Here is a 22,090-nt window from a genome sequence, read left to right as displayed (position 1 = left end):
TAAAATGTGAGAGTGGCTGTCCTTCAAAACAAAACAAAAAAAAAAACATCTGCTGATTTGACAAGTGCACCTGCGCAGTCTGTGTTATGAAACTGTGTCACGGAAGCAGCAGCTCAGCTCGCAACATCCTTTAATGTCAACGTAAAACCTGAAAGTATAAAATCGTTTTTGCCAAAGCATCAAGGATCTTAATGATAAAAGGTAGCAGCTAATGTCCCTGCTTGTTCACATTTTAACTCGTGTGTGTGTGTGTGTGTGTGTGTGTGTGTGGTGAGTTCACGGTCTTCTGACCACTGTCCTGTGACCTTCCGCACAACTTCCTTCTTTTTTTCTGCCTCCCAACAAAGACGTTATGTGTACGCGCGTGTACGTATACGTGTGTGTGTGTGTGTGTGTGTGTGTGTGTTTCGAGGCGACGCCAGCAGGGACAGCTCACAGAATTTAATACAGAGGCCATGTCTCGCCTATAGTGGTCGCATGTTTTACATCTTTTATGTAAATATTTCCTCTGTGCTGCCGGGTGATCTGCCAACAGCATGTGTGCTCGGCTACTTCCTATATTTTAATCGGCATGTTAGTGCAAAAACCTCGCGTTAACGAAGCCCAAGTTATCACCGCTATCGTCCTCTCGTTTTAAAGGTAATGAAAGCCCTCATGTCTTTTAATAATGAGCAAAATGTACAATGTTATGATGTTTAGGCGGTGAGAGTCGACCCTCAGTGCGGCTCCAGCCGCGTCCTCAGCCTCAGGCGGAGCTGCTGGCAGCGGGGCGGCTGTTTGCTCACCTCTCCGACATCCGTTAAACCACTTTGACTTAGGGATCATCATTACATTAACGTTTGAATAGCTTCATGCTGACTTCACTGGTGAGAATCTTGATTAAAAATACAGGCCAATAAAGAGGTCTCATATAACACAATTATTCATGAATGTTTATGTGTGAACCTCATGCATACGTAAATGTTATGATACAAAATAACAGCTGTTTATTTTTCAGTATCTTATATGTAATGTGACTCACAGACTGCAAATCAGTACCAGAAATGATCACTGGCTAAATAGGTCACACATCTTTATAGTGGATTTTAGTGCTTCCTTTGTTTTAATTTCCAGTATAATCGTACATTCTGGCAAAAAAGTCATTAATTTCATTCCAAAGTGAAAGTAAAGCTTGACAAAATGTATTTTGTCTCTTTATTCCTTTGAATTTATCACTTAGGTACCATCAGTTAAGGTTCCATTTTGGGGGGAAGCTTTGGAAGAGTTATTTCTTCTTTTATTCGCACTCATCTGAATTAATAAACAGGCAAGGAGATTATCATTCCAGGCCTACCCTTTCACAACATGTAAGGGTAAGTTCACCTATCTAGGTGTTTATGTAACCAGTAGATATAAAGATTTATTTTATAACTTACATTAGATAACATTTGATAAAGTAAAAGTAGATATGGAAAGGTGGTCTTCTCTCCCTCTCTCACTGGTTGGGAGGATAAATTTTGTCAAAATGGCTGTAATGCCACAGTTTCTCTTTTTGTTCCAGACAATACTAATTTTCATTTAAATCATTTTTTAAAGAATTGAATAAATGTACATCTACCTTTATTTGGGAAAAAAACAATACCCCGAATAAGAGGACAGTTTCTGGAGAGACGGAAAGAGGAAGGAGGCTTGGCACTACCAAATTACATGTATTGTTTTTAAGTTGTTGTTTTGGATCTCACAGTTAGATGATGATGAAACTTCAGTGTGGGTATGTATGGAAAGATATGCATCTAGCCCAGTATCCCTGCAGTCTTTGATCTGTGCCCCTCTGCCCTTAAGCAAACCCCTTTATACAAACAACCCAGTTGTGAGAGACTCTATCAAAATTTGGGCCCAATTCAGAACTCATTTTAGAAGTAGAAGCGCCCTCCTATCTGCTTCTGTCAATGGCAATCATTTGTTTTACCCGGCCCTTGGGGGAACAGCAGAATGGTTTAGAGCTGGGGTGGAATGTGTCAAAAATCTTTTCAAAGATGGTGTATTCATGTCTGCTACTCAGCTGGAGAAAGAATATGGAATCCCCTCAAAGACAAATTACTTCAGATACTTCAAGGTTCGAGATTTTGTAAAAAAAGACACATTGCCACAAGGTGGGTGGTTGGATGAGCTATTGGACACGAATCCGACTCTCAAAGGGATGGTTTCCATGCTCTACGTGAGTATCCAGAGGGTGGCGTCCCCATCGCTTGATCATACAAAAAGGAAATGGGAGGAAGAGTTACAGTTGGACATGACGGATGTTGACTGGAGATGGGAAGTGGAAATAATACATACTTCCTCTATATGTGTTAGACAAGGGTTAATACAATTTAAAGTGATACACAGACTCCATCTATCAAGGGACAAACTGGTGAGAATTTATCAGGGGGCTGGTCCAATGTGCCCAAGATGCAAATGGGGGCCAGCCAACATATGTCACATGTTTTGGTCTTGCCCCGGTCTGGAAGAGTTCTGGACTAAAATTTTTAGGACTTTATCATCCATTCATAGTAAATATATAGAGCCCAATCCTCTAACAGCCATTTTTGGTGTGACACCAGGGGAAGCACAACTAACAATCTCTCAAAAGGAAACAACAGCGTTCTCTTCGCTGTTAGCCAGAAGATTGATTCTATTGAAATGGATAAAAGCGACTCCACCAACCTACAAACGATGGATAGAGGAATAGAGGAGGTGACGGCACACCTCAAATTAGAACATGTTAGATTTACTCTGCAGGGCAACACCAAGGGATATTGTAAGGTTTGGCAGCCTTTTATTTCCTACTTTGAACATGACTTTTCATCTGCTCCAACATAATTACATATTGGCAGCCCCCCCCCCAATTTATTTATTTGGTTTAATATCCCACTATTGTCACTACTGTTGTTTTTATCTTTTGGTTTATCCTGTGGATGTCTGGGATGTAGGGATGATAGATATGGATATTGTCTTGTTAGTATGTTGTGTCTTGTTATTGTTTTGTCTGTAGTTTAGTTTTATATTTGTACCTTTTGGAGTCGTATTTCCTTCTTCTCTCGAGTGACATGTTTGTAAAAATGGAAAATAATTGAAACACTTTGATTATTATTATTTGCACGCATCTGTGTGCCGTGGCAAAATAGCTTACATGCACTATCAGGCTACAGTGTTTTTATTTAGATACTATAAATAAAAGTTTCTAAATGAGACACATTTTACTTTAATTCTCTGCATGTTGGCATCTTACATAACAATCGTCTGTTAACACTTACCGCCGATAATGAAACGTCATGCGTCAATAGAAGCTTTCTTTAAAACCTACAGCTGCTCACTGCAGCTGATTGGTGAGCTGTGCATGTGTGAGTATAGACAGTCATAATGTGTTAGAAATCCCATCAGACAACCACTAGTCAACTAGTCAAAGGCATCCAAACCCTTGAACTTATAATTCGTTCAAGGTCCCTCATATGTAATATTTTAGGCCTGCTGGTGTAGTGCATCAGAAATTAATATGTGTCTGAGTGTAGTTAGAAAGCATTATGAATGCATTATATGCATACATTACCAAAAATATCAGTGTGAAACAAATTAATTACACTTTTCAGTCAAAATAAGTGTGCTACATGAGAATAATTTAGCATATGTTATTTGCATCAATACTGTGACAAATACGCGAAAGAAAAAAAGAAAAAAAATTTACTGATGCTCCCTAAGCAAACCCCCAGAGAGTTGTGCGTCAGTATCATGGGTTGTCTTTTTCTTTATTTTTCTTTTCTTTATTATTTCTTTAATTTTTACATACACACACTGAATTTGTCTTCTGCATTTAACTCATCCTTAGTTGAACACACATGCAACACCTGGCAAATTACATGCAGTAAAACACACAGGAGCAGCGGGCTGCATCAAGCGGCTGGGGAGCAAATTTGTCATAATCGCCCCCCCTTCAAATGGACTGGCTGCACTGCAGACATTTTAGCCTGCCAGAGCAGCAAAGCATTGGTGGCCTGAGGCCTCATTCAACTGAGGCTCGGTTCCATTTAAGTGTCTCAGTAAGAGTAACGGTGAGTCAGCAGGCACAATAGCAGGATCTCCTCTGAATGGAATGCGACAATCAGTAACACAGCTGCGAGTTTCCTGCTGCGTCTGCTGTACAACCTGAACCCATGAGCTTCATGCGTTTTCCACTGTGAATACACTTAGGAGCTCTTGGGCGCACATGTGAAGGAGAGCAGAGGGAAAATGGTAATGAATATCTATTATTTTATAAACTGTTGCAGAAACCACAAATTAGGCCACACTGTCAAAAAAAAACCCCTTCGTGATCAGGCTACCCGGCATTAACAATACACTGCCTAAAATAAGATGTTTATTAGTGCGTTACTTTATATTTAATTACTTTGATGCCATCTTTATACCATATTCTGGACAATGTGTGAAGTTGATCTTAACTGACCGAGCGTCCTCATATCCAAGAATGTACATGTGATCCTTTGCAAGATTTTGATTAGTACTGTGAGAGGTTTTGCCTTGCTGTCAGAGAGACAAATGACATATGCATTTGATATTTACACAGTAGGTAAGTTATATCAGCTGTAAGACATGTCTATTTGTGGAATAAAAAAAAAAAAAATAATGAAAACACTCTTCCCTTTCTGTTGCGCACACAGGAAATAAATCACACCTACTGACAGCCGTGTTCTGTCGCAGTGTCTGTATATGCTTACAAACAGGGAAATGTCTAACAAGCATGAGTACACAAACGCACACACCCCATTAACATATGCAAACCTCGATGTTCAAAACTATAAATAAACAAATGTCTGCCAAGTTTCAAAGAGTGTGCCAAAACTCCATCTGGTCTGTGATTAAACGAGATTTGTGCAGCTGTTTCATTGTTAGCTGATGTCAGATCATCAGGGTGGACACTTATGACTCATTTTCCTGGGTTATGACCACATAACCTAACTCAGCACATTACGGGAAATCTAGTCGGGAGCAAGAACAAGAGCTCGCACATCTCATAGGTCAGCCTCCCTACGAAGAGCCATACTGATCATTTTAAATATCGCTTTGGGAGTGAACCAGTCATCACATAAATCAGGACATGTACGGGGATTGTATTTCCAGTCAAACTGATTCCTCTGAGGAGCCGTGGTTGGCAGATACAAACACGCATTCACAATGACACGGTTTAACGATGTTTATCTCCCATTGGCCGCATATTGCCTGTTCCACCCAGCCTTGACTATGTCCAGACTGAGATCAAAACTCTGCAAAAAAAAACAAAAGGGGAAGGCCTTTGTATCCAAAACTGTCATCCAGTGCACCGCAGGGCTGTTGCAGAGCGCGGATGAAAGCAGGGGGAACTAGTGGTGCAAACCTACAGGACCGCATGGGAAGAGAACCACTCAGTGTTAGAGAAATCCAATCCAAACACCATAACACACTGACAATTTATTTATTAGTTTTGTGACAATTTACTTAACACACCTTTTGTATTCTTTATGACATGACATGTACAATGACAGCTCAACAGCATCATTTACAGTCTATGTATCATCCCCCTCTTCTCGCTAACTGGATCTGCTCCACATCTTAGCAGCTGATACCCTCACTCATGTGTAACCTAAGGCCATGAGGCTCCACCTTGTTGATGGAGAATAATGTACAACACAAAGAGTTATGTAGATTAAAGCACTGTGCAAAGACTAAGGTGCTGACACCACACCACACCCCCCTCCCCACCCATCTTTCTCAAACACACAAAGGCCATAAAGCCTAGTACAAACACGCACACACACATACACAGATTACTAAAGGCATGTTTTCAATCTGTTGGCTCTGTGTCATGCCCGCGGAGCTCAAATGATTTATCATGTCCTGCATAAATCAGAGACTTACAGACTTACCTATAGGTCAAGGTTAGCAGAGAGAAGGAAAATACAACTCAACAACTGTATTTCTTTGTGCTTTAACAGTAAACTGGGTGACTTGGGTGATTTTAGGATGTGGCGAGGAGATTGTTTCGACTGAGGCCTCAACTTGATGTGAGAAAAAGTGTATAACCTAAACTGAGAAAACATAGTCAGCACAGTCTGATTCTGATTGGAGTGTCTCCTGTAACTGCTTTCTCAATTCATGTTTCCTTAAAGTCTGGATTTTGCCACAAAACAGGATCCTGAATGACATGATACTTTGCCTATGTAAATAAATTAAATGAGGCCAGCCTTGTGCATGTTTTTAATCTGTCCTGAACTTGTTCTTAGAATGACATGATTTGGACAATAGCAGACAATGAACTTGATTATTTCAATTCAGTACTTTGGTTAATGTCACCAGTAATAAATTACGTTGCCACTCTTGGTCCACAGAAACAGTGGCTTTCATTACGTATCACTGCAATGGTAGTTAGTATGAATGTAAGGCAAATCACATACTTCATGTTGACATACTGAATGCATATGGTCAACTCTTGTCACAAGTCTGATGAATAAGTGCAAATATCTCTGATTTGTATCAACTGTTTGTCAACTGGTCTACTTGTGCTTTAGTCATTAATCTGCGAGTCAGTAGTTCTGACAGCAACAGTCTACAGCTACCACCACATTAGTGACTAAAGCACATAATGTACTTCCTTTTGCCATATCTGTGTTGTTGGTAAACACACTGGTTGAGCAAAGCCCTTATGCTGACTGACAAAACACAGAACATGTTTCACAAAGTCACAGGACAACGAATCAATCCACCGACCAAACTTATTTTTCTCCCAAAAGATCTATACAGACAGACAACTAGAGGCCAAGTGGAGGCCTTTGGGTATGTCTGCAGAATATATCTGATGTTCATAGTGTCCATCTCTGACAGTCACATCTCTGCCCGTGTGGCAGGTTTTTGCTGCAGACATGACCCTGCAGCAGGTGTCTGTGTGCAGACGCATCAAACATCTGCAGCCTGATGACAGTGGTCCAGATGTCCATCCTCCTGCATTCTGTACAGTTCATTTCAATTATGAGGATTAAATAAAGGAAGTGTGTTTATTTGCGTATATAAAAGCGGAACTCAGAAAGGTTTCTTAATCATAGCAGTTAACTGTCATCCATTCTCCTCGACTTCCCTTTACACTTGTGTCCTCCCTCCCTCAGTCCAGCTCCTTCCTGCTCCTCCTTAACATCAACACTGTGTTCATTCCTCCAATCCTGTCCAGCAGGCCAACTGAGGAACTTGTGCTGCACACACGCACACACACATGCATGCTCACACATACATACACACACACACACACACACACACAAAGTTCATCCAAAATCTTGTACATTGTCACTGTTGTATATCCCCACTTTACTAATCCAGGATGCAGGTCGGCAAGAAGGAAGTTGTGTGTTCATTTGTGTGCATATTTAATGTGTGTGTGTGTGTGTGTCCATTCTGTCTGGTCCACAGGTGTCTGTGGGCAAACATGTGCGTGTCAGTTGGTCTCGTAGGAGGAAAGCAGCGCGGCGTCCACAGGCTCCATGCAGGAGGGGCAGGTAAAGGATCTCATCAGCCAGTCGTCTATACAGTCCATGTGGTAGATGTGCATGCAGGGCAGGAACCGGATGGGGTCTCCATACACAAAGTCCATCATACAGATGACACACCTGTGAAGGCGAACCACAGACACTCACTATTTCCCATCATCTCAATATCAGACTTTGTTTGGGTATTTGATGTGGACAGCATGAAAATGCACAAAATACTGGAAGTGAAATAAAAAGTTCTAACATCATTTTGTGACTTGTGACTTACTCGACATTACACAGACTTAAATGACTTGTGTTAAGTTAAGTAATGTAAAATGTGACTGATAGTTTGAGTTTGAGCATAATCCATGCACAATACAAAGGGTGTAAACTCCTCAAAGATATTTAATGGTAAGTAAAAGATCAACTTCGCTGGTTTCTATGTTTACCATTTGCAAACAAAACTTTTAAGTCATAAATACATTAGACTACACTAAATGCACACACACTATTTTTTTCATCACACTAAGAATGACAAAGGAAGTTCTCAAAACTTTTAATTAATTTGCATGTGACAACAAAGTTATAAATAAACTAGTTAAAAATCCAGCAGCAAGAAAAAACAGAACAGACATTATTTGAATGAAATTACTTCAGAAATTATGTCAAGGTGAAAAATATAACCTTATACTATCAACACATAGTGAAGAAATAACCATTTTGACATTAAGTCAAAGATGTTTATGTACTGTGTTGCTCCTTTACTAGCTCCTTACAAAGCTCCCAGCCCAGGCAAACTCAGGTCTGCTAATAGGACTGTGAGCTGTACAGCTAACTGAGCTAACTAGCTTGGGGCAGCTACACTTAGCAGCAGTTAGCGGTTAGGCTGATATACAACACATGGCCAGTTCTTACATTAATGCACCTTTCATTGTGTATTAAGAGTTTAATCAACTTCAGAACAGGCCAATTACTTGGCTTCTGGTTTTGCTGCTTGCTCAAGAACCGCTGACCCAAATTACCTCACACTTAACACCAACTGTGTGGGATTATCAAAACAGTAACAGCAAAACTCATATTAGCTGATCCGTCATTAGGTATAGCCGGTGCCACTGGGAGAGTTAACCCTAACCAAATCCCCAGGGGCCCCTAAACTGACATAAATTAAGCCACAGACCTCCATTTGGTGAGATTTTGTTCAAGGGTCCCTAATCTGTTAAGAATTTTACTTTTAGATGTTTTTACAGAAAGAGTATGAAATCCATGAACAAAACAGTAAGACATTCTTCAGTTGCATTACTTATGGATTGAATTATCGTGAAAATAAGTGACTTCCCTTTTTGTCAGGGAGCCGCGGAACCACTTCAAGAACACCTCCCCCCAATCTCAATCTGAAAAATACTGGATAAATCACATTTAATTGAAATTTATGACCAATTTATCAATTATTATCTACATTATTTATTGTTATTTGATTAATATGATTTAATATGATTAATATATTAATTTATCCCAAAACAGCCTGAATATAAACAACTATTCATCAATATTTCAATGTTTTATTCATCTTATTGTCCCATTTCCACCCCACTGCTGTGTTAAACTGACAGTACGAATAATAATTTTGTCAGATGTCTGATTATAAAAATACTGGACTTCCAACTCAAAAGGATTGTTGACATATAGATTAAATTAATCACTGCAATCACTGTCACAGCAACTCTTTCCCTAAACCGGGGTATTTTGACTTAAAGTATTTGGCTAAAACTAAAAATGGTCATGACATGAATTAATTTCAACTTCAGAGTCATGTGCAGTTAAGATAATCACTGGCAAATACATTTCCACATCAGTGGGGGGGGGCAAGCAATTCAAATGAAGAACAGTCTCATCTAAACAGCCTGCAACATTAGTTTAAATAATTATGTCACTCACATATGGTCGTTACAGTAAACAGAAAATATATATCTGTATCACATATTTATAAAACAGCTTAGATAATGTGTGGTTTAACGCCACCATAACTGCAGTGGAGCAAAATTATTTTCAACATGATGTTGTGCCTTTGGAGAGAACAGTATATGGTAGATTACACCTCAACCGACACTGACTTTTTTTGAGGACAGCAGTACATTATTTGCATAGCTTCCTACACTAATGCTCCTGTTACTTCTCGAAATTGAACTGGGGTGTGGTGACCACGGTTTATTATAAGCTGTGTTTTCACTGTCTATTTTTCACTTTATAGAGAGCACACCATGTGAAGTGATGTTTTTCTGATTGTCTGCATACTCTAGACTTGAGTCAAGCCCAGCAGCCTCACCCCTGCTGCTCTGCACAGTGCTAACTGTTTTGTTGTTCGAAGTTTATTAATGCTAAATTGCCACGTGTTCAAATACACAAAAATGGGCAGACTTGCTTTACTGTTAGATTAGAAGTTAACTGATTTAAGGCATTTTTAAGACCCATAAACATCCTCTTTAAACACAGATTGCTGCTCTATAAAAAATCTCCTGCTGCTGAGTCCCACCACCCAGGGTTTCTACTCACTCTCTGATCTTCTTCTCTGAGCCATCCCGCCCTGGGTCGTACACACCCTTTGGGAGGTGCTGGATGAGTCCAATTCGCTGGGCAATGCGGACCTGCTCCTCCTCTGTCAGCTGAGTGGCTAGTCGGGCTTGGCTGGGTGTAGGGTGGTAGACAGGCACCTGGATCTGCTCCTGCAGAGAGGAGACCATTAAAAAAAGTTAGACTGAATCACTGTCTTGTGAATCTAGACTGTAACATAACATCAGTATGTAAGTGAAAGCAATCATGGGAGTGTAAGATTTACAGATAAATAAATACACAGAAAAAAAGAGCTGGTTGTTCAAGTCGGTAGAAGGTCTGGTCTGTGGCAGGAAATATGCTTCCACTGCAGAATAATCTTACTATTTTAGACCTGCTTATCAAATCTCTCTCTCTCTCTCCAACATTAATTCTCGCACTGTGAGATGTTCTTTTAACAAAAACAGAAGTTGCTGTTCTTGTTATCACTTTCAGTGGAAGTCAAGGTACGTCCAGCAGATGAAGTACGAGCTTCTTAAACGTCCTTGTGATTGTGGCACAAACATGTTCAATGCACTGGGATGTAAGCAATGAGCCACAGAATCATGTCACCACCTGCCAATATAACACAAAGCATTAGTATGAAAATCCCTCACCTTGAAGGGCAGATTTCTCTTCGGCTCACTGCACAATGGAAGTACTCAGTTGACTGTAAGAGTTCATGATTCAACACACATTCTTCATTTTAATATGTAATTATCCTTCTTATACAGCAGGCCTGCCGAACTGAAATGCTCACACTAACTATTGTCAGCAAGTGATGTAATCTATGATTCATTTCAAGACAACAAAACGTCTGGCCATGTGGGATTATTATCTCAGGCAGTAGGTGGTAGTATTTCCCCACGCCTTGTCCAAACAGCCGCTGCAGCAGAGCGGTGCTGCAGCATCAATGTTGCTGTCATTCAGACCTGATTTATGTAATAAGAACAGTTTGAAGTGAAATGAAAAATGAGCTCTGTAACAACTGGGAAGTGAGCATAACATTGTGCTCATCTTTCAACCCTCCTATTCATGTCCTCAAAGCAATTACTTTCATATGGTCTTGCCTTCGTTCCCCTCGTACAAGAGTGGAAACTGTTGAGGGTCTTTCATTATGCCTGTCAGCAATGCTTTACACAGTGGTGCCAAAACCACATAAGTCCAAGTCAAAAGTGTAAAGAAAGCACAGGGTTTCCATGTCAGATTGCAATGAGTCAAATGAACAGAAGCAGTTATATTACCACTCTCCAAATCACACTGTATAATACAGTACAAGTATACATATCGTTGGATATCTTAAAAATTATTTTGGAAATGCCATTTTCAGCTCTTGGAAATTGTGATGAACACAATTACAGAGAAAACCAGTAATCAAGAAATGATCTGCAGATTAATATTGATTATGAAAATAATAACTGGCAGCAGCCCTAAAAAAAAAAAGCCTCTACCCAGTGTCATATTTGCCGTCAAACGGTTTCATTTTCTAACATCAAAGCGACACAACTATCAATGGTTCCATTTCCTACAAAATAAAGCTTTCCAAGAAATATCAGTAGTTTAACAGATCAGTTCACACAGTTTTAGTTCTTGCAACTAGTGTGACTCTCCACTACATCCTTGTATTTGATGAAGGTGATTATTTGAAACTTAACTGTAACTGTAACTTAAATGTAACAAAATTCTGCGGGGAATAAGATTCAGATGTTTTTTTTCCATATTGAGCACTACCATGAATCTGTCAAGTATTTTTACCAAGCAACTTTCTATTCACTCATCTCACTCACTTTGCGGTCTGTGACTGTGCGTCTTCCTTCCCTCCCTTCCTCCCCCTCCATTCTGATAAGTTCTTATACACTCGCTACAGTCTTTTGTGGTGTGAGTAATAGTTCCTCATCTCCCTCGCTGAGCACATACTTTTCAGCCCACCGACTCCCTCCTCCCCCTCCTCCTCCTCAAGTGTGCCAATCCTGCATGTCAGGCAACTGAAAGGATCCAACAGCCAGGTCATGGATTAGACTAAGTCCGCTATAATACCATTAAGTGAGCTCCTTCATTAGCCACTTGTATGCACCCACTCCAGAGATGACCTTTTGACACAAAGCACCTTATACTTAAATTACTGCAGCTGGAGATCTGACAAGACGAAACGCATCAGCTCTCTCTAATAAAAATTGCATTCACTAGCCACCCTTCACCTGGTGTTACGCCGAACGGTAGGCCCAGAACCAAAGACACTCTGCATTTCTTTCTGTCTTTTCGGCTGAATTAATTCAGAGACAAACGACAAAAAGGAAGGGTTATGTGTTCATGTTTACCTTCACAATTATTAGGTTTGTCTGGATACTTTGAAGACTTTCTAAAATGCTGGTGTAAATGTAGTATGACATTTTTGGCCTTTTATTTATCTGAAAGTCCAAATAATATACATTTGTAGGCTGGTTGTGATTCAGTGTGTGAGCCTACAAACTTCACTTCAGCTAATTAAAATTTTGACTCTTTTATGGAGAATTTTATTTTTTTTAAAAAAGTAACTGAGTTAATGTTGGCCATTTACTAGTATTACTATTACTGAGTAACTCCACTCTTTATGTCTGTTTTGTGAAGCTCTTTCACTTTGTTGCGGTTGTGCAGTCATATGACTATACTATTGCTCCCTCAGTTTTGAAATTAGAAGAAACAACACTATCATGATCAAACAGACAGCAAATATTTATCAGTACCAGACTGCGCAGAGTAGTTTTCAATTGCCTTCACTAGTGAGATTACCACTGATACAATAATGGTATATTATTTTAGCTCATGCAAACATAGTGAGCTTATCAAAGCTATCATTATAAGTTTTAAAGGTTTTTAGAGGAAACAAGGAAAACAAAGATGTCTACACCGGGTTGCCGTCACCCTCTTGGCAACACAGTATTTTTTAAGCCATGAGTCAGCATAAGTTTAGTAGATGAGGCTGTCTGCTGCTCCTCTGACAGCCAGTCCTTTAGCTCAAAAAGAGACAGCAGCCTGGCAGCAGCAATAAAAGCAACAGACAGGGCCTCAGAGGGGGGCAGCAGCTGTACACTGTAAACTGTGCAGTGGTCAGCAGTGTAATTGTTGTCATATACCTCTCCCTTTCTTCTTACATGGCATGTCAGCGGGGCTGTGGCAAACAGTCCATTAGGTGACCTCAGGTTGACCAAAACGACCGAGTCATAGATATGAGTGAGACAGAAGGAGTAGGTGAGGGTAAAAGTGGGACTGGGGGGAGGGGGAGACAAAGTGCAGACACTGGTTTCCTCTGCCAAGCAAGCTGTAGGCTGCTGAAACTGTCAGCCTGCCAGACCCTCACTGCTAATGGTGAGCGGGAAGGAAGGTGAATATTGTGGAACAAATGAGAGCAGATGCACAGAGTTGAAGTGATAGAAAGCTGGATAAACAAAGAGGGGAGGTATTTAAGCGAACCCCTCCATCATATATCGCTAATGATAATGTTCAGAGAAAAATGAAAAGTGGGAAAATGAGAGATAAGAGGCACTCTGAGTACACATGTTAAATAACAAATCAAGGGATCATTTGAACAACGAAATGCAACAACTCAGATTTCCCCCTCTGTCATATGTATGTATTTATATGAGTGTGTGTAGTTATGTAAGGATGTGAAGATGAATTACAACCACACAACCTCCTTTCACCTGTGACATCGCCAGTTCAATTGCCTAGGCAACGTGCTGGTTTCTCATATTGACATAAGTAACAATGTCACCACATGAAATGATCCAGACAGATTTAGCAAGATTTTCTCCTCTTTGATGTACAGTAATATGTTGGAAAATGACAAAACAACAGAGCTGAGCACTCTCACAGGCTACACAATTGATTTTGAATGTTGTTTTACGGTTAGATGACAAATGTAGTTTTATAATCCCTGTCTTCACCATTATTGAAACACCCTTTATAGTGTGCTCCACACCTAAAAGGTTTCACAACAGGGAGAAAATATCAAACCCTGCATAGGAACTTCTCATACTCCTACAGCAACTTCTTACTGACCCCATTCAAGCTTACCACATCCTCTAAGAACGAGGAAACTACCCACAGTTAACAGACACTTTTCAAGCTTACAGGAGGTTAATATTTGATGCCAGAAGAAACACAGCTTGAGTGGAATATCAGTATAGGTTTGCCTTCACAGGGAAACTACAGTGCTTTTGAATTCTGGGAATATCGCAGCTTTATTCCCAAACAAGCCATGATGTAACATCTACCAAGTTGTTCCTGAGCTGGCAGACTGCCACAGTTGGAAAATAATTTCAAAACACAAATTTCAGTTGTGCTCATAGATAGACAGTGCCAGATCATTTAAGGGCTTTTGTTAATGTATGTATGTATGAAAGGGGCTGCAGACAGGCATCACGATGACTGAGCAAAATTCCTGCTTTAAGCACATGCTCTAAGGACACTTTAGTCATAAATACAAATGATGCTGTATTGTCTTGTTTTGTTTTTTGTCTCCAAATCGTCCAAACCTCAATCGTGTCCACAACAGGAAATATCTACTTTAAATGTGATGGACCTTTTGTGAAACCTAAGCAATGTCAATGTGCACTTAAGGGGAAGAAACACCAGAAACATGAAGCGCTCGAAGGACCTTGAAATCTTAGCCCTCTGCCTGGTGACTGCAGAGTAACTAAATCTGTGAGCGAGAACTGTGAACACCTGCAAAGCATGCACTTAGCTGATCGCTCAAATATGGTAATGGTACAATGACAATAAGGGTTGGACATTAGCATCACAGGATGTGTTTATTGATGTGATAACAGAACACGCTGATGGCGTAATGATAACCAGACGTGTATGTGGTATTACATCAGCCTGGCAAAGCAGGAAGTTGACGAGTTCATGTAGGCGAAGAGTATTAACCCTGGTGTTTACACATAGCACATGATGAAGCTCACACAAAGGTTTTACTGTAGCCACACAAAAGCTGCAGATGGTGCATAGTGAACAAAATAAAGTAATACATTTTAATTTACTTTACTACAACTTTAAACAACAGCCATAAAATACTCGTGGCCAGAGCAGCATCAGCCAATGCGATCAAGTGTCAGGGGAGTTATGACAACCTGCACCACATTATGTAAGCACTTGGTGGGCTCTCGCTTGGTTATGGCACAATAATATAATGACCAAAACCCACCCTGAACCAACTGATCATATGAGCCTGAAATGCCAACTCTCTCAGTGAGAGTCACGGAGAAACAAAAGAGTTACTGGAGTCTTGGTTCCTGTGGCCAGTACTCAGGAACAGCAACCTCTATGTGACTGAGTGTCAGCCCAAGCCCACAGACTATGTCACTGACCAGCAGTACAATGGCTTTTTTGTCGGCACTGCCCCAAATTTTTTTTGCTACCATATTAGGACACAACAGTTGGTAATCTTTTACAGGGAACCGGCTAAAAGGTTAAACAAGGCTAAAAAAACCAACATGCTGTCTTTTTTACATGACTCAGTCACACCTGTGGTGAAGCCAGAGGCACTTTGGTTGGACCCATCTGCACCACACTTTCTTCTGTTTGAACACATTGAGGAAGTCAAGCTTTTTTCATGCGTTTTTTTCTATGACTGTAGCACAACCTGCAATAGCTGAAAGAATCTCAAACCACAGTAGGAAAAGTTTTAAAGTGTGATTTTTGGAACATATCGTTTATAAAAAAATTTTTTTGGTGAATTTTGTTCTGAAGATGCCTTTTTAGCAATCCACCTGAAATTTCTTTTTTGGATGTTGTATAAAAGTAACATTTCTTGTCCTAGTATGTCCTAGTACACACTCAAAATGGCCCATAGCCCACTGAGGGTGCTTTCTCACCTGTACTTGAGTTCAGTTGATTCACACAAGTCAAAAAATTATATGCTGCTGCCTTTTAGCTCACAGTGACTTATTACAAACAAACCAAGAGTCTTAAACATCATATGATGCCTCATACAAACTGACAGGTAAGTCATTGATTGGGCAGACCTGACACTTCTGAAGGCTTCAAGAACCACTGTGAGAAAATCAAAGTCCAGAACCTGACATTAAGTTTCACTGTACATCACTGAATTTTACAGTTGGTTTCTGCATACAACATAGCTTATGACAAATAAAGTTATTATGTCAGTTGATACGTCACATCATCCTCACATTAATAATAATGGCAACTGAATGGCAATGGAGTTAAAAACAAGAAAACGGGGAGTCATACTTGGTTACTGTGTGGTCACTACATTATGTGTTATGTGGTGATGTGCATTTGTGTTATCATAACAGTAGGTGAACTTCTGAATTCATGTTTGGAATCAGACCAAGAGCATCCTTTTCAGGTCATCACAGACTTCTCCTCCTCTCCCTTATCTCCACTTCAGGTTTGACAGGTAATTACAAACCATCTTTGAAGAACAAACTTTTTCTCCTCGTTTCTTCCTCTGATCGATTGAGTCCAGAGGGTCACTTGAGAGTCACTTCAGACTCTGTTCCTCAAATGTGTGTGTGTGTGTGTGTGTCTGTCTGTTTACTCCAATCAGAGGTTTTTATCCCCTGCTCTAATAAACCATCTGAAAGGAGATTTGGCCTTTCCTTTGTCCAGAGCAGCATGCACTTATTTGACATGTCTTACCCTCTAGGCCTCACACAAGTGAAAGAAACCTAGAAAAAGCCTGAAAACTGAACTTTATTTAAAAAAAAAAAAAGTTCAGCTGCATGCAAACATACTCATAGTAGATCTTTTTAAGTCTGCAAGATGCTCCAGCCAATAAGGTTTGGCCATAAAGCTAGCAGACAGCATAAAAGCTTTTGTGCCAAACTGAATGCTATCAATAAAAACTCCTGTCGGAGCACCCATCTCTGAGGCTTACAAGGGAGACGGGGCATTACAAGCCATATCAGGGGGCAAAATGAACGTGTGCGTGCACACACGCATGCAAACACAGAGGGGTGCCTTATCCCTAGTAGTCCAGTCCCACAGCAATGAGTCAGCACTCGTCTCACCAGCTTTCCAAATCACCACACTCAGTACACAGCGTGTTTGAGGCAACACACACACACACACACACGCGCGCGTACACATGCCGGTCTTTCCATATTTGTGAGGACCCTCACTGACACAATGTAGCCCTTTTTCCATACACGTGCTGGTTCAGCTTGACTCAGTCTGACCTGGTACATCGGCCCAGTGCTGCAGGGATTTGAATCTCCATTACAACAGGGCTGCCTGCTTGAAGGTGAGTCTTTAACTGATGAGATGTCTTGAGTGGATGATGTTTAAAAGCACCAGGCCTATCTAGACTGTGACTAGTGGTCAACGGACCAGCTGTAAAACACGAAGCGATGAACGTGTTTCCTATAAATTCTTGACAATACAAGTCACCCAAATTATCCTCACAAAGCAGCAATGTCCTCACTGTGTGGCTTTAAAGCAAAAAAATCAAACCACACACGCAGAATCCACCATATAAAAAGCACAAACAGAACTGTATGTCCTTCTGCTTTTTATCATCCACAACTGATACAAAACAAACACAAGCACAACTCACACACACGCTAGCTCACTCTGGAATCAGTCTGACGACACATTAAATGGTCCACTAGCCTAAGTGGTTGGCTCGGAGGGCTGATCTCAACCACTTAGCTTTCGACATCCATCCATCCACCCTTCCTTCCATTCATCCTCTGTGCATGCAAACCCAGTCAATATGGACTGAAATATTCTGACAATAAGCTAATTAAGACATCTAAATCAACAGTATCCGTATGTAGAGAGTATGGTCAAAATATCTAAAAAAAAAAGGTTGTGGCCATATACATAGTTAAATAAACATACATAGATTATTCCAGTTCGCAATATTATGAAAGGGAATTTTAGACATGTGCTATACATGTTCAACTATGACTCCGTCAGACATTTTGGGCATATTTTAACAGATATAGCAGGCTATATATGGCCAACAAATGCTATATTGTCAATTTCCAGGCTAGTTTCAGACAGTGGCTAACACACACAAACACACACACACAAAATAAAAAAAATACATTACAAACATCTTCTTTACTGTCTGACTTATCGCCTCATTAGAATGAGAGGCAAAGAACCAAAGAAAAGAAGGTGCGTTCCCTTATGCTATCACCTCGCATTTTTAAGTGTTAACAAAGAAAAAAAAAGACTAAATCAAAGAATTTAATCAAAATATCATCTCAGAGATTGGTCAACATCCAGCTTATGGCAGTCTGTGTAAAATGTCTTCTTTCTATGAGTAGTGTTAATGTGCACGTCAACCTTTAACTTACGCTGGTCTTAAGCCTGGCAGATGGCAGTCTGTGTATTACATCTTTTAAGGCAGGAAACTAATCAACGGCACAAACTCCACTCAACTCGCTGCTGAACGCAGATTCAATGCTGGCTGTGGATTCCCAGGAAACAGTCTGATTGATATCAGTGTGGCAAACGAACTGTAGTACCAGCAGATGTTATACTGTTGTTTTATTTTTTAAAGATATTTTAGTAGCTTTCTGGGCTTTATTTTTGACAGGACAGCTCATATATCGATAGGAAATCCGGAGCGGGGTTGTTCACAAACAACAGGGGGCTACAGGCCGCTGTCAAGCCAGGGCTGCCACCCCATCTTATATGGTTCTATATGCACTGTTCATGTGCACACAGAACATGACAGCAATGCATGCTTGGCTCTGAATCATGGCCCTTATATAAAATACAGATGACCCCAGAATGTAGCACTTGAGATACAAATCCTATTTAATTAAATAAATGATAATATACTTGAAATTAATTACTCTGTGTCGTTACTGTATTTCAAATAGAATAAATAGATGGGAATTCCTTTTCATTCTCATTTTTTTAAATTAGGTATCCGTCTCATCTACCTTTCTGAGGTTCATCTGTCATTTTCTCTCTTCTGTATTCATTTTCTGTAACTCGTCTTTGTTTTGGATTTCACTCTCACGCTCAGACCTCCAGCACAGTGAGTACACTGGCATTTGCACCCAGGCCTGTGCTTGGCCGTGTTTAAGAAAATGCCAAATTAAATTTCAAATTGTGTATAGCAAAGCCTTAAGTCCTTCCTTCTAACACACAGCACCTCCAAAGCGTCTTAAGATAAACTGCACGCACGCACACATGCACACACACACAAATGTGTGCTGTGTTCTCAGGCAGGGTTTAGATGGTGAATTACTGTGGTCACCAGGGAGAAAAGAGCTGGCAGGTCTGAAAGAAAGAGTCCTTTATAAGTAGGTTTTGACTAGTTAGTTAACCCTCTTGTGAAACTCTGTTGATACAAACTGCTCAGAGACTTTATCAACACAGCTGAGAGCTTAGTCAGAGCTGCTCCAAAGAAATGGTAAAGTGCTTGGATCACTCCTCTATGATACCAGAGTTGGCAGCTTTGGCCTAATTACACACTAGTGTTTGCCAGACATGACATACTTGTAGCAACCTGGACATGCATAATACTGACCCTGTTCAGGTATTATCTCTGAGTGAATCTGATGAAGGCCACCTGTGAGTGACACTGCACTGATAATAAATGACAAAGATTGTGAATAAGATCTTAAATCCGTCTCATCTCTACGATGTTACCAGGAAGTTTTAGGTTTGCATAAACTGACCTATATCGGTTTCCAATATTATTATCTACATGTATATTTGTTGTGAGGAATATGTCACTCATAAGCCTCTTGTGTGGACATTCCCAAAGTTTTTTAGAACTGTTACAAGTACACGTATTCACAGAGGGTTTTTCATCTTTAAAAGAAATATGTTTACTAATACAAAGATAAAGAAGCACCACCATACTGATTCTCATCCAAAAAGGGTGACACCATGAGGTCTCTGTAACCCAAAAAATACCAACGCACCGACTCATAACTGGTCAGCAACAATGGCTGCCAATAGTTAGGAGTGGAAATTATATATCTGGTAGAAACCTACACCTTCTAAAGGGAAACCAATAATCTGGGTTTGTGACCTTTTCAAATTATACGCAACAATAAACTTAGACAGCTGAGCAAATTTTCTCCGTTATGTTTTCAACTGCATTTATGAGAAGGCTTGGCACTTGGATACACTACTTAGAATCTAAAACACAGAATTATTTATCTTTTTACAATAAGCGATTTCATGTTGTACTGACCTGAGATTACCTTCAGTTTCACATGTTTCAAAAACACTTATCTTAAATCTACAGATAAGGGATCAGCTTAACCCAGTAACAGGCAAACTCTCCGCCAAGGCCTTACATAACGCATAGCAGCCGCCTCTTAACATAGAAAAACACACAAGAGAAGGTTAACACCATGAATCATATTTACAGCTACAGCATGACCTGGTCTGTTTGTAGATGATCTAATTAAGGAAATAAGGACACCAGACAAACAAAGTTGCTGCCCTGGAGGAGATCAGTGAAAGAAGCAGCTGAGAAAGTTATAAAAGTAACCCTTTCATGGAGAACTGAGGCTTCTTTAGAGTTCATTTACACTGTATTTTATAATGTTAAAGTGAGCTACAGGACATAACAGATGCCTGTGTTACCTCCACTTAATATGAGTCCAAACTGCAGGGTTCAGTGTGTCTGAATGAAGACTACAGCATCGTGATGCTATCATATCAATGAAGGATGAATGCTAATGTGACTTCGGGGAAATGGTCGGCAGAGACAGGAGACCTTCAGATATAACAAAGCGGATTAGTGTCAAAGCCACGGAGGGACAGGGTCAGTGGGATGGGTTGCTGGCCAAGGGTTGATGTTGTGGGATCTGTAAACAGCCGATCTAGTCTTATGTATTGTTTGTCTAACACCAGTTTATCAGAGACTTCTCCTTTTCTATCGGCTACCGAACGCCAGGAAATTAGCAAATTGGGCCAGAACTGCAAACCTTAGTGAATTTGATTAACCTTCTATCAAATACACAATGACTTATTGGTCATGTTTTGTTCAAAGAGTTGGTCGAAGTTACCTGATATGGGGGCGGTGGCTCCTGGTCTGGGTCAGCTCCGTCTCCGTAGCTGGCCCGGTCCGACTGAGACTCATGTAGCAAAGAAATATCGTCCGAGGTCGGAGATTTCAGACAGTTTCCCATCTCCTTTCACTTCGGTCAAACTCCCTCCTCTCTCGGTGTCGCCTCACTAATGTTAAACTAGTAGGATGTGACGGACCACTTTCACAGATACTGTCAGTTGGCGAGAAGGCGTCGAGGAGGCGTTTTTCCCATACACAGCTGATGAATCTCCTCTCCCAGACTACGGGAGGGCTGCTCAGTTCAACAACAACATAACATCCCTCACCTAGCAGCTAGCCACACAAAGAGCTAGCCTGCTAACACCAGCTAGCACTCGGAGGGGAGCATCTACTCGGCTGGCTAAAAATTCACGAATGAAACAACCCGATCGAATTTTAGATTCGCAGGCGCAGCGAAGCTAAGAAAATGACAATATCCTTCATTCAAAATGACAAACCTTACCGCAGTTTTCCTGACTCAAACCTCCCTGACTGTCAGGGACTTTCCAGTTTACAGCTACCGAATAACGACAAAAGGTGATGATGTAGCGACGCGAAGCACCGCCCCCGACAAAGGGCCAATGAAACTCTTACCCACAGCCAATCATACTCGTGTTCACGTTGCCCTTCGCCAAAAACGTAAACACAGCTGAAAACGAGAATTTAGTCTTTGATATTGTAATTTTAGGACGGTTTTGCTCAGACCAGTGTCATCCTCTAAATATTACACGATCACCCATTAATTACTGTTTCTGTTACTGATATAATTAAGTCCCTTTCGTGTTTTTTTCAGCTGAATATGAGGTGTATACTATTCCAACACCCCTTTTCATTCTTATTCGTGGCTGCCATTGCTTTCCATGTCAACAAGATAAGACGACTTGATCCAGTGGATTAGATCACATGTATAACTACAAGAGCTGAAAAGATCTGCATGTATGTATCGCCTCCTTGCGCTGTAAGT

General features: G+C 40.5%; 1 protein-coding gene across 1 annotated transcript; it reads right to left on the bottom strand.

Moving 5' to 3' along the window:
- Window positions 1-5,450: 5,450 nt before the first annotated feature.
- Window positions 5,451-21,670, bottom strand: rnf11b (ring finger protein 11b). Its single transcript, XM_046390889.1, has 3 exons — window positions 21,086-21,670; window positions 10,056-10,225; window positions 5,451-7,643 (listed from the first exon to the last, which is right to left on the bottom strand). Exons 1-3 carry the CDS (start codon window positions 21,206-21,208, stop codon window positions 7,472-7,474), a joined length of 465 nt encoding a protein of 154 aa, XP_046246845.1. The 5' UTR covers window positions 21,209-21,670; the 3' UTR covers window positions 5,451-7,471.
- Between the last annotated feature and the right edge of the window lie 420 nt (window positions 21,671-22,090).

Source organism: Scatophagus argus, chromosome 6 (assembly GCF_020382885.2).
Source record: "Scatophagus argus isolate fScaArg1 chromosome 6, fScaArg1.pri, whole genome shotgun sequence".
NCBI lineage: Eukaryota > Metazoa > Chordata > Actinopteri > Scatophagidae > Scatophagus > Scatophagus argus.
Note: the sequence above shows the minus strand (reverse complement) of the source record. Positions and strands in the feature narration are given on the sequence as shown.